This window comes from Magnolia sinica, chromosome 8 (assembly GCF_029962835.1).
Source record: "Magnolia sinica isolate HGM2019 chromosome 8, MsV1, whole genome shotgun sequence".
Taxonomy (NCBI): domain Eukaryota; kingdom Viridiplantae; phylum Streptophyta; class Magnoliopsida; order Magnoliales; family Magnoliaceae; genus Magnolia; species Magnolia sinica.
Window position 1 is genome coordinate 91938496 of NC_080580.1, and position 15639 is coordinate 91954134.

Here is a 15639-nt window from a genome sequence, read left to right on the forward strand (position 1 = left end):
CCCCATAGTGACCGCGAGCGATCCCACATTCAGCACCCCCATGTGCTTGAAGTCGAGGATGGGGAAAACTCGACGGGGTCAAGGATCGTGGGGTCTCTGCCTCACACATTGGGGGGCCTTGGCCTCGCAACTAGTTCAGGGCATTTGATATGTGGGGTGTATCAGATTTCCAAATCTGCTGGATGAATGGACTTAACTAAGAACCCGGTTAACATCATCATTGCACGGCATTAGCTAGGTTGGCGACTCGGCAGTCGAGGTCACTCTGAGGGAGTGTTAACATATGCGATCGTTAGACGGAGTCGCTCGAGGGAGAGTTGTGGTGAGGGCATATATCATATCATCCACCATGCATGTACATTAATAAGATTAGTTAGGTATTTGTGAATAATTATTTTTCATTAAATTCCTATTATAACTGATGCTTGTTGCAACTTAAGACTAATAGCACCCACTGAGTTGATCACTCACTCCCACTCTGGGATGGTGTTTTAAAACACCAACCAGACCCGCTCGTAGATGCAAGAGATACAGATTACGTGGAGCCTGGTGATGCGAGTCTCGAGGAGGAAGACGGGTTCCCTTACTTCCAGTTGATGAGCGGGACCTCGTCGGATCAGTAGATGGGTCGTTAGATCACCGAGCAGCAGCTCAGCTTTATTCTTTTGGACATGCCATTCTTTTTGTGATTTTGTTGGGCGTCACCTTGTGCACCCGTTTGTATTCTTTTGGACATGTATATATAAGTATAGTTGATTTTCTTCCATTTCAGTAGACTTGTGTGGTTGTGCTTCATGTTCCAGGAAATTCCAGAATGCGCATTTAGACTGGATTAATCGCATATTAATGAAAATCGGTTATAAGTGACCCCGGGAACTCGGGAGTCGAGCGTATGCACGACCCCCGATTTCCAGGGTATTACACCATCTGTTTGGTCAAATCAAGTACTAACTTGTTTACACCCATATTTATGTGGATAAATGAAATGGCTACGCATTAGCGCAACCGGGTATATAATGGATGAAATTCTACTTGCATGCTGAAAATATTGTCTATACCTAATTTGATGTGCCCAAATCAAACGGTTTAGAAAATGTCACGTAGTAGCCATGCAATGTGTGGCCTAAACCAACTTCAAGAGGAGTTAGAAATGCCCCGTGCACATGAGAGAGCATTAAATACTAGAATTATATCAAAAGTGCTCTCAACAAAAGCAAGAATCTCATTAAATCAAGTTTTTCTATCTTAGCATTAAATACCAAAATCCAGTCAAAGTATATCTCTATCTAGCATTAAATGCTCTAGTCATACCAAAAGCAAGCTTTACAAATGCCAAACTCAAGTGACGTAAGGACCATAACAACTTTCCTATACGGGAGTCCAGTGACAGAGGGCTCTAGCCAATGCACGATCTGAAGAAAGAGTCTCTCTTATACACGTGACCATACGCGCTAGGCTACACTAATGTGGAAGAATTAAAGATATTTTTAAAGTTGGTCGTCCAAATCCTTCATGATACTGAAGACTATGCATGGCCATTACCTCCCGAAAGATTATATAAACAATACTACAAAAATAGTTTCAGGCCTCACAACATCACAACCAAACTTTATTTTATTTATCCATCTACCATGGATATTTATCTTTTTATTTTATTTTAACTTAGCCTCAATCGCTACTTATAGCATAGGGTCCTTACTATGTAATCTTTAACTTATCTCTCCACCCTTTACCCACGGCAACCTGCTATATCGCTTAGTTTCGAACAAAAGACTGTAAGGCTTTCCTGCTAAGTGGAAGGTTATTCCGCTGGCCATCCCACCACGAAGTTTGATCTGCACCAGATGACAAACGGATAGTCAACTTACGACCGTCTCACCACATGTTCGATTCCCACAGAGATCATAAACATGCTATCACATCACCGGCCATCTCACTACGAAGTCCGGTTCCGACTGTGCAAAGAACAGATTGTCAAAGATTCACCCTCTATCAATCATCTCATCATGAGGATTGGTTTCCAATCGAGCAACGAATGAATGACCATCCCGCACATCACGATAATCCTGCTACGAAGTTCAGTCTGCGATTGAATGATGAACGGATCAACGTCCCTCAAGCCGATCACGAATGCCAATATTGTAAATATCAGTAATAGAATAATATTTTTGGATTTTTTTTCTTCCCTCTACTATTTTTATTGTTGAACTCGATAGTTATCATGCTAAAAGAACAAGTCATTCCTTAGACAAAAGGCGAAAAGAATCCATTTGAAATGGGCAACCCCTACCGTTTTACAAGTCGTCTGATCACTTATCACAATTGATGGTTGAGAGTATGGCTAGATATTGCATCCAATCTCTAATCAGTTTGAGTCAACGGGGGAAACACCAACGGTTCAATCAAACATTGAATAGAAATTGAATACGGGCCCTCGATCATGCATGTGGCATTGTGCTTGATTAAATTGAAACAATACATGAGCCAAATAAAAAAAAATAAAAAAAAAATGAGGTATATCCAAAACTAAGTGACAATGAGATAGAACAAAATGGTCCACCATGATGTTTATATGCCATCGAAACTGTTCATAAGGTCATTCCCACTAGATGAATTGAAAATGTAAAAAAATTAGCTTGATCCAAAACTTTTGCAGCCCTTTGAATGTTTCAGCGGCAGATGCTCAATCCTTACTTTTTTTTCTATCACCTGGCTCACTTGAGTTTTAGATCCGCCTATTTTTTTTATATAGCTCATGTCATAACATAATCTATCAAAACAGATGGATGAGATGGATTAGTCACAAATATGATGGTCAACCCCACCTAGATTATGAGCGCATGAGGATTTAGGACGCGGATTGCCTTTGAAAGGAACTTTGTGCGAGGGGAAGCAAGGTGAGGCCCACCGTGATGCTTGTGAGAAATCCACCCTGTTCATCCATTTTGCCAGAGCATGTTAGGACATGGGCTCAAAAATGAGGCAGATCCAAAACTCATGTGAGCCGCACGGCAGGAAATAGTGAGGATTGACCGTCCACCATTGAAACATTCTTGAAGCCATAAAAGTTTTGGACCAGGCTAATAGTTTTTTTTGCTTTCAGCGCATCCTAGTAGGAATTACCTTATGAACCCAGTGAGGTTTCAACAGTAGGCATTTCCCTACCTACTCCTGTTTTGAGCTTTGGATCTGCTTCATTTTTGGGCCCATGTCCTAACAGGATCTGGCAAAACAGGTGGAAAGTGGATTTCTCATAAGCATTATGGTGGGCCCACCTTGTTTCCCATCGTATCCGCGTCCATTTTCCATCATCATCATGATGACTGTGAGAAGCAAACGTGCGCATTTGCGATAGGACTTTAGGTGGGTATTACCGTGCAATGCCCGGACCAAAAATCAGGTTGGTTGACTCATCAGGTAATCCACATTATTAGAAACAGGCAGACGGTGGAGGAAGCTTTGCCAACAGAGGCTTTGTGGGCCCACCGTGATGTATTTGTGTCCTTCTATATTGCCAGATCACTTTAGGTTATGAGCCCAAAATTGAGGCAGATCCAAAGCTCAGGTGGACCACACTGAGGATTGAACCACCCACTATTAAAAACTTCATGGGAACTGCAGAAACATCAGTCTGCCCTAGGACGGTTTCAATGGTGGGAGTCATTATCACCACTGCCTCCTGCATGGCCCACTTGATCCTTGGATCTGCCTCCTTGTGCTCATGCCTAAAATGATATGTCAAAATGAATGGACAGCATATGCATAAAACACATCGGTGGGCCCATGGGTGACGGAGTGGATTCAATAAGGCTCTAACATGGCGAGATTTGATTGGACCATTAGAGTCAAGCAAAGCATATTTGAAAGTGGGGTTGGACCAATCAAATCTAGCGACATCAGCGTCTCACTGAATCCACTCCCAGTGGGTGAAGGGTCTGCATGGTTCCCATGAGAGAGTTGACGACAAAAAACAGTTTTGATAAGCCCGCGAGCGTAAAAAACTTCTCTCCTATAGACTACCACATTCACACGAGATCCAAACCATCCATCCGGTGGGTAAATTGTTTTCATGCTCTGAAATAAAAATATGGCCAGTATCTCCACCACAATGGAGGAGCCGAAGAGTGGACTGGGTATTAAGAATGGTGTACATATAATGATAAAACCGTTCTACCATTCTATGAGGTCAACACACTTACTTGGATTTATAAATTCTAGTTCCCGAGTTTGATAGCACAAGACCAAGAAAACATCTCAAAACAACCTTCATGACAAAGCAACTCCATGGGCTCATCATAAGTTTCACTTATCAAATGCTTGGGAACACGACTCTGAGACCAACCACTAACCAATTCTAACATGGGCCACTCAAGGAACAATAAGGGTTAGGTCAAGCTCGGTATCAACAGGTGGAACCAAACAAATGCAACAAATAGAAAGAATGCCTTCACTCACCAATATTGGGTTGTTGAATAGTATAGGCAAACCTAACTAGCCAAAGAGAAAATTAATAAAAAGAATGCACAATCTAAGACGGAATGTTTAGGAATGTGATCACACATGGTTCATCCAAACTAATCTGACAGAGCATTGAGGTGATTTTGTGAGGTTTTTTTTTTTTTTTTTTTGCAGCAATTTGTTTTTAGTCACATACACAATGATGGGCTCATAAGCCACACATCAAAGGGTCACACACAATAGATGATCATTCTACCTTGAAACAGGACACTTTATGCAAGCGGAGCTAATAAAACCCCAATGTCTACCAAATGTAGCACAAATAAAAAGAAATGAACACCAGAAACAACACATAATGTGACAACAAGGTGCCGTCTAAGAGAATTCCATCCATTCAGCTTAGGCCCACAGACCCATCAAACCTGCACAAGTTATAGGAATGCATCCTTCTCGAGCAGCTTCAATACATCTTGCTGGTTATTCAGCTTTGCAACATCAATGGGCGTCTTTCCATCCATATTTTGAAGTGTACTGCAGAAGTAAGTAAAACTAAGATGTTTTGGAAATGATACTGAGGGCAATGATAAGAGCTGACTGGTCGGTATTCAGTAACTTACACTGCAGCACCATTCTTCAACAAAAGAGCCACACACTCCTTCCTGCCGTAACCAGAAGCATAATGAAGAGCCGTGTTTTTGTTCTTGTCCAATGCATCCACTGCTGCTCCAGCCTCAAGGAGCATTTGAGCACACTTCACCTAAATAACACCAATAAACCAGGTTACTTCCATTTCAGGCAACCCCAAAAAAAGCAATGATTGTTTCTACCTCAATTCGCATTTTGTTTCTTCCATTAAAAAAGAGCATAAACACACATTATGCTAGTCAATACATTCCTACGACTAACAAAACCACATCTTAACACTTGCAACATGTTTGAATGACCTGATAAACAAGCATATGCACAAAACGAGATGCAATGATGGACCACCACCAGTTGATCAAGGAGTAACATTATAATCTCGTATTATCAACATGCACATGATGAGAGCTGCATGTAGCACTACTGTTATACTTCTGAATTTCAACGACGGACGGTTTCCCATGAAATCTTGTCATGAAACGATAAGTCACTCCACCTAGGTTACTCAAGCACAGGTATGGGTATTCAGTACAGCAAGGATTAGGTACAAAGGATTCTCAAAATGCAAATTCTATCTAAGAAAAAGGCCAACTTCTGAGGATATGGGTGCAGTGTGGATTGGTCACTACTCACAAGTATTAAATCATGCTAAAAATACCTCCCTTATAAAATCACAAGTTGAACTTGGTGCAAATGTAGCACAACTCACTACAAATTCTAAACAATGAATAACTTTGGAGTTCAAAATCCCTCTAAATTTGGATTTCAAGAATCATGATGGAGAGAGGAATCCCTTATCATTACCCTTGTCCAAGTATCTATACCACCGAGTACTCCAGATTTTTGAAGAATCCAAGAATCATAGTCTTCACTACGTGGTTAAGAACTCTGCATCTGATGAATTGACAAGCAGAATACTGTATCTTATGCTTCCCCACTTCATTTTTGGCCTACATGGGGAAGCTGTTACACCATTTCACGCCTTCCCACTTTAGAGACATACTAAAGGCACAGTACATCACAGTCATGATTTTATACTTGGATCAAAATGGAGATGCCATCATTCCCACTCCTGTGCTGGTAATAGATGTAGTATGCAGTCTATAGGATGATGGAGTCTCTGGAAATGGTCACTGTGAATAAATTATGTGCAAACATGGCCAAAATTACAAAACAGATCTCAAGCAAAGCAGTATCCTACAATACTGAAACGTCGAATCAAACAGAAGTTTGTTGCTCTAAAGAACTGTACAAAACCTGCTCAGCTCTCATCACAGATAGTCATGTCACTCTGCCCCTTAAGAGTGAAGCAAGCATCAGAAAACAGATGCAAAATGCCACCCATATGTGCCAACCTCAACAATATCTTTGGATATTGCTCATTTCCACTGTTTCTTATAGGCATGCTATATTAACCTTCGTTTTTTTCACATGAACTTGCTTCTTTACAGACACTTGTCATGTATAGTAAGAGAATCGTTGCCCACTTTTCACTGCAACCTAGCAACTTTGCAATGCGTCACTTTCCAAGCAATGCCTGAGTCACCCTTTCCCACTTTCAACCAGCGATCTAAATATCAATGGTATTGGCTAATATTATGCTATTGACAGGATTGCGACATTTTGTCGGATATCACTGATATCGGTTGATGTATTGCGATATTGAATTTAGCACAATATATCAGTGCATCCAGTTATATAAATACACAGTAACAATTGAAACTTGAGATATTTCCAGGATGTTCCGATAGAAACATCACGAGTTTCAATTGAAACAGTGCATTTCACCGGAAATTCAGTATAAAAATTTAAAAAAAAAAATAAAAAATCTAGAAAAATAAAAAAGCTTATTTGCCCAAATTTTCCTGGGATTTTGTTTTTTGATGTGCCTTAAAAACTCCACCTGAGTTGTTCACATCAAAAAAACGAATTTGATCAAGAAATCATAATCAGAGGCCAATCTACATATTTTAGCATCTTTCTTTCTTTCTTTCTCCTCCTTTTTCTCCTCCTTTTTTTTTGGAAAAAATAAATAAGAAATACTTTTCTAACACTTAATGGAGATATGCAGTAGGTGATCCCTTGCATATTTGTATTAGATGACCAAATATTACAAGTATGGAGGTGTCCAACCCAGCCATAACCAGTGCCAATGGTAGCACCTGTGACAATTATGGTGACGGCTTAGCATCCACCGATGGCTATACTGGTGGTGAACGGGGCTGAGGATGAGTATCATCAATACATTTGAGAGTACATGGCCTGGTAGCATAACCTCATGAACTGTGTGCAATATTGCAATTATGTGGCGTATCAGTATTATGGCCACCCCACTAGAGACAGGCTACAACTTTGATGGGCCTCACAACTCAACATGGTTTTAAGTCTGAAGTTATATTTTTGTTCTTTTTAGTTTCTTGTTATATTTAGGGATAGCAATAGGCCAGGCTTGAAATCTGGGACCGGTGTCTGCACGGGGCAAATGATGAATGGTCCAGCCTGGCCCGTTCCCCCAATCCAATAGTTAAGTGGATCACCACTATGCACAAGAAATGGACAATTTAAAGACACTTGTAAGGTCCCCATACATCATGCATGTATAATTTAAAAGATCTTTTAAATCCAGGGTCATGTTTCTATGATCAAAACCATTTACATGATGAGCCTCATCATAGATGGAGGGGATACCTCGAAAATTTTCTTTGATTTTGGTTATTTTCAAACCTTTTATAATTTCACTCTTTTCCTTGTGAGCCAGCCCAGCCTTGTAGGGCTAGGGCCAGGGCCATGACCTTTTTAGGCCAATTAAGGCCAGGGCTTAGGAGACTAACCCTGGCCTGGCCCTAGCCCAGCCCATTGCCACCCTTAGTTGTATTGTTTGTGTTTTATTGCTTCTATTGTATGAGATTTGAATGATATGAACTCATGAACTTATTTTGGATAAATTGCATCATTTATGGCTAACAACACAGTTTTGTACCCTAAACAATGAGAAACTCACAGTTTTTTTTTTTTTTTAATGAGATAATGTGCCTTTTAGCATCTCCTGAAATTTCACTCAAAAATTCCACCATTTTCCTTAAGGTTCCCTCCCTCAGACTGATACGTTATGCAATTTGTTTAATATATCCCACAACATTTCCCATTCTCAAATATGTGATATCATGTCAATGCTTAAAACATCGTTTCCACCACAACTGAGTTTTTCTATGGATTTTTCCCCTTTGCCTTGATATTGCTTCTTTGAGTTTCCATGAAATTTTCATTGTTCATAGAAAAGAGAAGAATGCTTAACTCTATCCAAGAGCTCGTGATGGTTTCCTGACAAGAGCAAGCACATGGAAGAATATTTGCCATGATTGTATTTCACACTTGGTGAGGTGTTGGTCGATCCTTGCCAAGGGAAGCCTTGAAATGCCAATAATAGAATCAGCCGAAAGTTCTGATCATCGTCATAAATCATCGTGGATTGATTTCTCTAATAGGGTAGGGCTTTGGGGTTTGGGATGGATATTTCAATTCTTTGGGTGTTGTTGTAATGGTTTCCATCGGACGTGCAGACAACACACAACTTGTCACATGGCTCATTGACAACCTTAACTGTGACTTGTGGCAAACCAATTTTGTAGTTGAGAATTTTAAATGATAGAATAATCAAAGAAAATATTATGGGCATATGCAGACACACACAGGGCAGTGGATTCTTTCAGATGTAGTTGAAACTCTCACACACCCTCTCTCCCACCTCAGAAAGGCATTTGCATGCATAGCTCGCATTGCATGCAAGCACAGATGGACATTGAAAAGATTTCTGCAATATAAAGAGTGAGGCCAGACGAAAAAAGCAAGAAGAAAAGATCGCGAAAGGAAGAAGGAAAAGGTGCACGAAAGCAACGTCACGTAGGATCGATCAGAGCCAATCGATATAGATCCTCATAAAGGAAAGCAAGTTGCAGGGGACCAATACCAATCTGAACCGGAGTCCATTCAACCTCCGGAGAAAAACAACCAGTGAAGAATAGTAGAATATCAGGGAAATAGGAGGAGTTCATGGGAGAGTAATAGGGAAACGTGTCCCTCCAACGCCGCGCACAAGACAGAGCATAGCGAGGAGGGGTCAAAAGAACTTCCGATCCTCCTCCTCAGGTCGCGGCCATTCCTCAACCTCCAAATCTAAGGCAGGAAACTATTGAAGCTTCTCTCCGAATGATAGGAGTTGATTCCGGGATTCAGACACCAACTACAGCTACGATGGAGATTTTATCAGGACCATGCTGCAATCAGAAAGAGGGATTCTGGAAGGCATTCGGGCTCTGGGAGACATCCTACGAACAATCCTTTTGATCCCCAGGGTGAGAGAGGGGGGAGATCTGAGTATTGGGTAAAGGTATCCTACAATAATCAAGGTAGATCTGTCGTCCGTCGTCACCCTGTGCTTAACCCTCTGCGGCAGCTCCCAACCCTCTTCATGGATAGATTCCCTGAAGAATGTATGGAAATCCACTTTCTGTGTCTTTGGGAGATTTGGATAAGTTCGGGAGGTCGTTGTCCCGAAGGAACGTGGATCGACCTCCATTAGAGGCTTCGCTTTTGTCTGGTTCTCAACAGACAAACAACTCAAAAAAGTTGTGGAAGGTATGGTTGGGAAGAGATTTTATGGCAAGGAAATTAGGGTAAATGTTGCTCCCTTCGGCCCGGATAAGGTAGCCCAGGAGAGGGCGAACCCGGTTCCTACATCCCAGCCCACATCTAAAGTCAAATTCACAATTCCAGATCCTGCCCTTCCTCCTCCCCCCTCCCCTCGGATGGGGGTGGACTCGAGAGCTCCCTCTAGCAGCATGGACATGTCTTACAGTGAGGCACTGTAAGAGGTCGGGTTCTCCCAAGCAACTCTCTCCAAGTCAGGGTGGGATGCTTGGAAAGAGAAAGTGGCGCTCTATTCTTTTGGCTGTCCTCCAGGTGGTGAGGAATAATTGAGTGTTTAAAAATCTTAGTGTTTCTTCGGTTGTTTTCTTTGAAGTTCTTGTCCTGTTTCAAGATTGGGCGTCGTAAAGTTGTTCGGGGCTCATTTTATTTTATTTTTTTTGTGAGTTTGTATAGTTTGTCTGGTGGTTTTTGCCTCCCTCTTTTAATAAAATTCTTATCTTTCAAAAAACAAAACACACAACTTGTCACTTGTTTCGGTTATGACTCACCCAACTCATCCAATATGAATGAGTCCGACTGAGTCACAAAAAGTTGGGGTATCATGTATACAGGTAGTGTGACATGGACTAGTCCCAAGTCCCGACCAAAACTAATACAAGTTGGTCAGGATCAAGTCTTATAGGAGAATATCTACGTCATATTGGAAGATATTTTAAACCATAACCGACACTCATGCCCATACCTCAGTAACATAGCTATCAGCTAGGCTTTCTCTAGGTATCTTACCAACTGCTTAAGTTCGTAAATTTCTTCATAAAAGGTCTCTACAAAATGTTTTGTATCGTAAACTCATATCCATACCTTGGTAATATAAATTCCAGCCTCAGCACATTTCTCGAGGTATTCTGATGCAGGTCCTAGGTATGCTGATTTTGGACTCTTTATTATAGATTTGGGGCTTAAATATCATACAATTTACTATTTTTGAAAATATTGGGGGATGTGATTGATGATATAGGGGTTGATTTAAAGATGTGATTGAAAATTCCAAAGATTGTTTCCTAGATTTGCTTTTCCTATTATTAGGCTTGATAGCAGATTAGATTGATTTGAAATCACTCTCTTAGTTGGGGGGATTCTCATTAAAATTTTAGTTCGGGTCTATAAAAGGGGAGGTGGTATAGGAGGTAAGCATTTCAAAATTTTCTGAGCTTTTCTCAAGTATTGTAAGAAGAAGTTCGATATCAACAAAGTATTCCTCCCTCTAATCAAATATTCTTGTGGGTATACTCTTGTTCATTTATTTGAGATTCAGGTATTGAGATCTTATTGAGTCAATAACCAGGTTGCAACATATTCTTAACTACTTTTAAATTTTGCGAGTTCTACTTGTTGTTGGAGAGGTCTCTACTACATTATTTGTAACATTTGATCTACGTTTTCTTATCCACCTAGTATGTACAATCTAAAACGATTCCACATTGAGAAGTGGCTATTGCTAATGTCTCCAGGCCTTGGCCTCCAGATTAGGCAAAAATCTAGGTTGATTTTGACAGTAATAACATATATTTGAATAGAAATGTGTACTACGGGCAAGTTGCATACAATAGTCTTCTTCTTCTTTTTTTGGCCATTCTAAAGGTAACTATAATTTATTAAAAAGAGGCAAAATACCAGATAAAGACACAAATTACAATCAGCTAAGGACTCCATACAAGAAGCCCACCCCATCACATCCAACCAAGCTTTCTTGAACACTTCCGAAACCAAACCACTCCAATTGTGAAAGCTATTAATTATTCCTCTCACCCCACAAAGCCCAAATACCCGCAAGGAGGGCAATCCTCCATAGCATCTTAACTTCTTTTCCTAGCCCTCCCCCCTGCCACACTAGAAAGGCCTTTGATGGATCCCGGCATGACCCACTCCATCTTGAAGCTTCCAAGGAAAGAAACTCGCAAACCTCTAGCGAAAGGGCAAAATTCAGGTGGAACGGATTTTATTTTTTTATTTTTTTTTATGTTTTTGAAAGGTGGAATGGATTTGTTTCATCTTTAGTTGCATGAAGCGTAAAGGGAGGCAGCAGCAAATTCAGTTATGAAGGCAGGGAAGCGAAGCATATGTTTCGAAATGTTAGCAAGTCTAAACAACTAGGAAGTGAGAGTAGAAGCAAGTCCAAGGCGTGATTCAACGATGGAGTGAGACCTAGGTGGAAGGTACATGCGACTAAGGTTTAATCTGATTGTAATTCTTTCAGGTTCAAACTATAAAACTTTTCACATACACACACTGTAATTAGTGAGTAAAACCATAAATTGAATAAGAGCAGTTAGATAACATGTGGATGTATCCCAAATCACCATTAGTTGGATGCCTAGTAATCCAGATTCCAGATAAACACCCATTTTGCAAAGGGCATGTGTACTGTTCAGATTTGCATCAAAGAAAGAAAAAAAAAAAGTGGTTTTTACACCCCAAACCACCATCCTTAAAACTCCAAATGTGCTGTTAGTTTCTGAGAACCAAAATAAATAATAATAATAAATAAATAAATCATAGAGGCATCCATACCTCCCCATAGCCACAAGCAAAATGCAGAGCCGTCCTTCCTTCTGAATCTGCTTCATCTTTGTCTGCCCCAGCAGCCAAGGCACTTTTTAAACCCTAATTGAGCCACAGGCAAGTGAACTTCAAAGGTTAAATGTCTTGCATAGAAAGCAAGAATAACAATTGTGGACGATGAAATGGGGAAAAGGAAATTACATACACCGTTTCAATATGTCCCATCACAAAATAAGAAGAGGTCCAATGAATTTACAATTACTAAGCAAAGTTTGGAAAGAAAGTGATTTTATTCATACATTAGAACCATCAGTTAGGATCATAGAGCTAAAAAAATGTAATTTCCTTTTCTTGATCAATTAGAGCAGTGCAAATCTAAATACACTCATTGATAAATAACAACTCATTTTGGGAAGCAGATTCAATTCTAGGAGGATATTTGGATAGGCAATTGCTTGTTGAAGGATGCTTTCCCTAAGCTAGAAGCACTAGCCCTGGACAGAAACATTTCAGTGGCAGGGTGCTATTCCAAGGAAAGTGGTCGCGTAGTGCGGATGCCTCCTTGTCAAATAGACTTATCGGATGCGGAATTAGATGCGTTGTTAAACCTTCTTGACAGGCTGAACAGAAGCACAATCGACTCAAACTCGAAAGGCTCCATGATGTGGAAGGAGCACTCCTTGGGTAGATTTTCGGTGGGATCCTTCTACAAGCTCTTAGCTCAATGCCAAACCCCTTCATCCCACAATTTTCATTTCTGGAAATATGGAGCTCCTTTAAAGGTTGCCTCATTCACTTGTTGTTGGGAAGAAATAGAATATTAATAGTAGACAATCTCTACAAAAAAGGAATGGTCTTGCCAAATATGTGTTTACTTTGCATGCGGAATGCAAAGCAAGGTGTAACATTGCGGTAATGGTAGGCGTAACAGTGCCAACAGTTACCGATACAGTTACGGGCCGTATCAGCCATTACAGCCTCGTAGCAGCCGATACGCCACCTATAATGATCGGAATTTTTTTGGTTCTTTTTTAAAAAAAAAAAACAAAAAAACAAAAAAAATATCCATTAAATCCAGAAATTTCTAAATATTCCAAATATGCATTCATTTATAATTTTGAACGTGTTTATGGTGGTGCAAAAGTCCACTCTTTGTTGAGAAAGTTGTATCGGGTGGTTTAATGAATTTATAAACCTGACAGCCAAGAATTGACTGCAAAACTCATATATTTAATTTTGTAACTATCTAATACCAATGATAGATATATTAGAATCACTTTAATATCAAAATATCTCACGTGTAGGTGTTTGCTAATTTTTAAAAATTAACCGAAAATAGCCTGAAAATTTATATATATATATATATATATATATCTCACGTGTAGGTGTTTGCTAATTTTTAAAAATTAACCGAAAATAGCCTGAAAATTTATATATATATATATAAAATACAAAAATAAGTTGCATAATCTGTAACAGCACATTCATATATTCTAATTTGAATAACGCATCATATTTAACCATAACAATAGAGATTTATTTTTATTTTTTTAAAGAAGGTATAAATACCTATTTTTAAAGATTTTTTAGAAAATGGCCCATGGAACTTCGATTCAACGAAATCCTTGAAATAAACTGTTTTGATCCTCAAATTCAAGATAAGGGTGGTTGGAATTTGCAGTAAAATAGTTGACGAAAGAATTTTGAAGAGAAAAACACCAAAAATGAGAAAAATCGCGACTTAAAAGGATTATTAAATAGTCGTTTATGACTGTTACAGGGCAGTAACGGCTGTTATGGGGCGTAACGACTGTTACGGCTCGTTATGCCCCTGTGACGGCCGATCTGAGCCAAAAACAGGGGGGTCACCGTTTCGACCCCATTTCGCATAACGGAGTCAGCCGTTACCATTATGTATCACTGTTTCATCACTTCATCCACTACCCATACGCTAGTAAGGTATGGGAGCTCTTCCTCAAAACTCTTAACGTCTCTTGGGTTATGCCGGAATCGACGTATTATTTTTGTATTATTTTCTAGCGCCATGGCGTGAAGGTGGAATTGGGAAAGAAGGAAAAATGCTTAGGCAGTTAGGGGCATTGGCGTGCCTATGGGCCATTTGGGGAGAAAGAAACAACAGGTGCTTTGAAAACAAAACGACCACAGTGGAGGCAATCTTTCGCAAGGCAATCTGTTGGGTGCTGGAATGGGCAGCGAGCTTCAAGGAGTTAGATATTTGTATCATCCTAGCCATTTTGGGGCTGTAATCTACTTTTGAGTGCCCTGTTTTCTCTTTTTTTGTTTGTATTCTTTTCTGCCAATGGTGGCTTCTTAATAAAAAAGTTACCTTTCAAAAAAAAAAAGATAAATAACAACTCATTTTCAAAATAGAGATGGGAAGATGGAGAGCAAACATAAATGGAAAACAATATGTTTACTCAAAACGAAATAACAAGAAATTTTCAAATCCACATGGAAACAAAAATATTTATTAGTACCACGCACTTAGGTCCCTACTTATAAGGAAACACCATCTCTTTTCTTCTTTACAATCGATAACAAAAAGATGCCCGCACGGGGAAAAGATACAAAAATACATCTATGAATAAGAACTCCCAATACAAAGAGAAGAACGATGGACGCCTACCCTAGCTTGAGAGTCAGCTACGCATTTAGCCTCTTTAGGAAGCTGAAGATAACCGATCCAATGTGGCAACCATTAAAAATAATTGCCAAGTTCAAATGAAATCTCCCAGAGAACCAAGCTTTCGCATTGCTAGAATCAGCTTCCATCATTAGTGATCCACCTATTTGATTGGTAAAGATTTCCACCCCTGTTTTAATGGCTAGCAACATGGCTACATCCAAGGATGAGGTACAGGCCGGCCCATAAAATGAAATTTTCAATAGAACAACGGTCAGCAACTGTTTAGAAGAGCAACGAATGCAGCAGTAAAGTGCTTGCATTTGCTTTCCCCTCCTCGGCAAGAGAGTACAACCTCCTTTTTTCCCAAAATGTAAAATAGAGGGAAAAAATTTGCCTCTGATGTGACATTTTAAATCACAATTTATGAGATTGCAATTAGAGAATTTTCGAATGCTGATGTTAGTTTACATCACAATTCTTATGTCACATTTTTGTTTTCCCTTGCATACCGCGAGTTTGCCTTCATTCCAAATAGGACCCAAGGGATTCGTTGTTTCCCGTCCACAATAAATATCTTAACAAGTTGCTATTTTCTAGCAACCTTTACCACCATCTTGAAGAGTGACAAGAAATACACTAGAAGATTAGAAAGGACAGCCTTAATGATAGTGATTCTACCTCCA

At 39.8% G+C, this 15639-nt stretch overlaps 1 protein-coding gene across 1 annotated transcript in view; it reads right to left on the minus strand.

Moving 5' to 3' along the window:
- Positions 1 to 4708: 4708 nt before the first annotated feature.
- LOC131253721 (ankyrin repeat domain-containing protein 2A-like) overlaps positions 4709 to 15639 on the minus strand; it is a 36690-nt gene continuing 25759 nt past the window's right edge. The window contains exons 6-8 of the mRNA XM_058254856.1: positions 12319 to 12411; positions 5076 to 5215; positions 4709 to 4989 (exon numbers count right to left, since the gene is read on the minus strand). Of these exons, the coding sequence (XP_058110839.1) occupies positions 4890 to 4989; positions 5076 to 5215; positions 12319 to 12411 (333 nt within the window). The 3' untranslated portion in view covers positions 4709 to 4889. The remainder of the gene's footprint in view (positions 4990 to 5075; positions 5216 to 12318; positions 12412 to 15639) is intronic.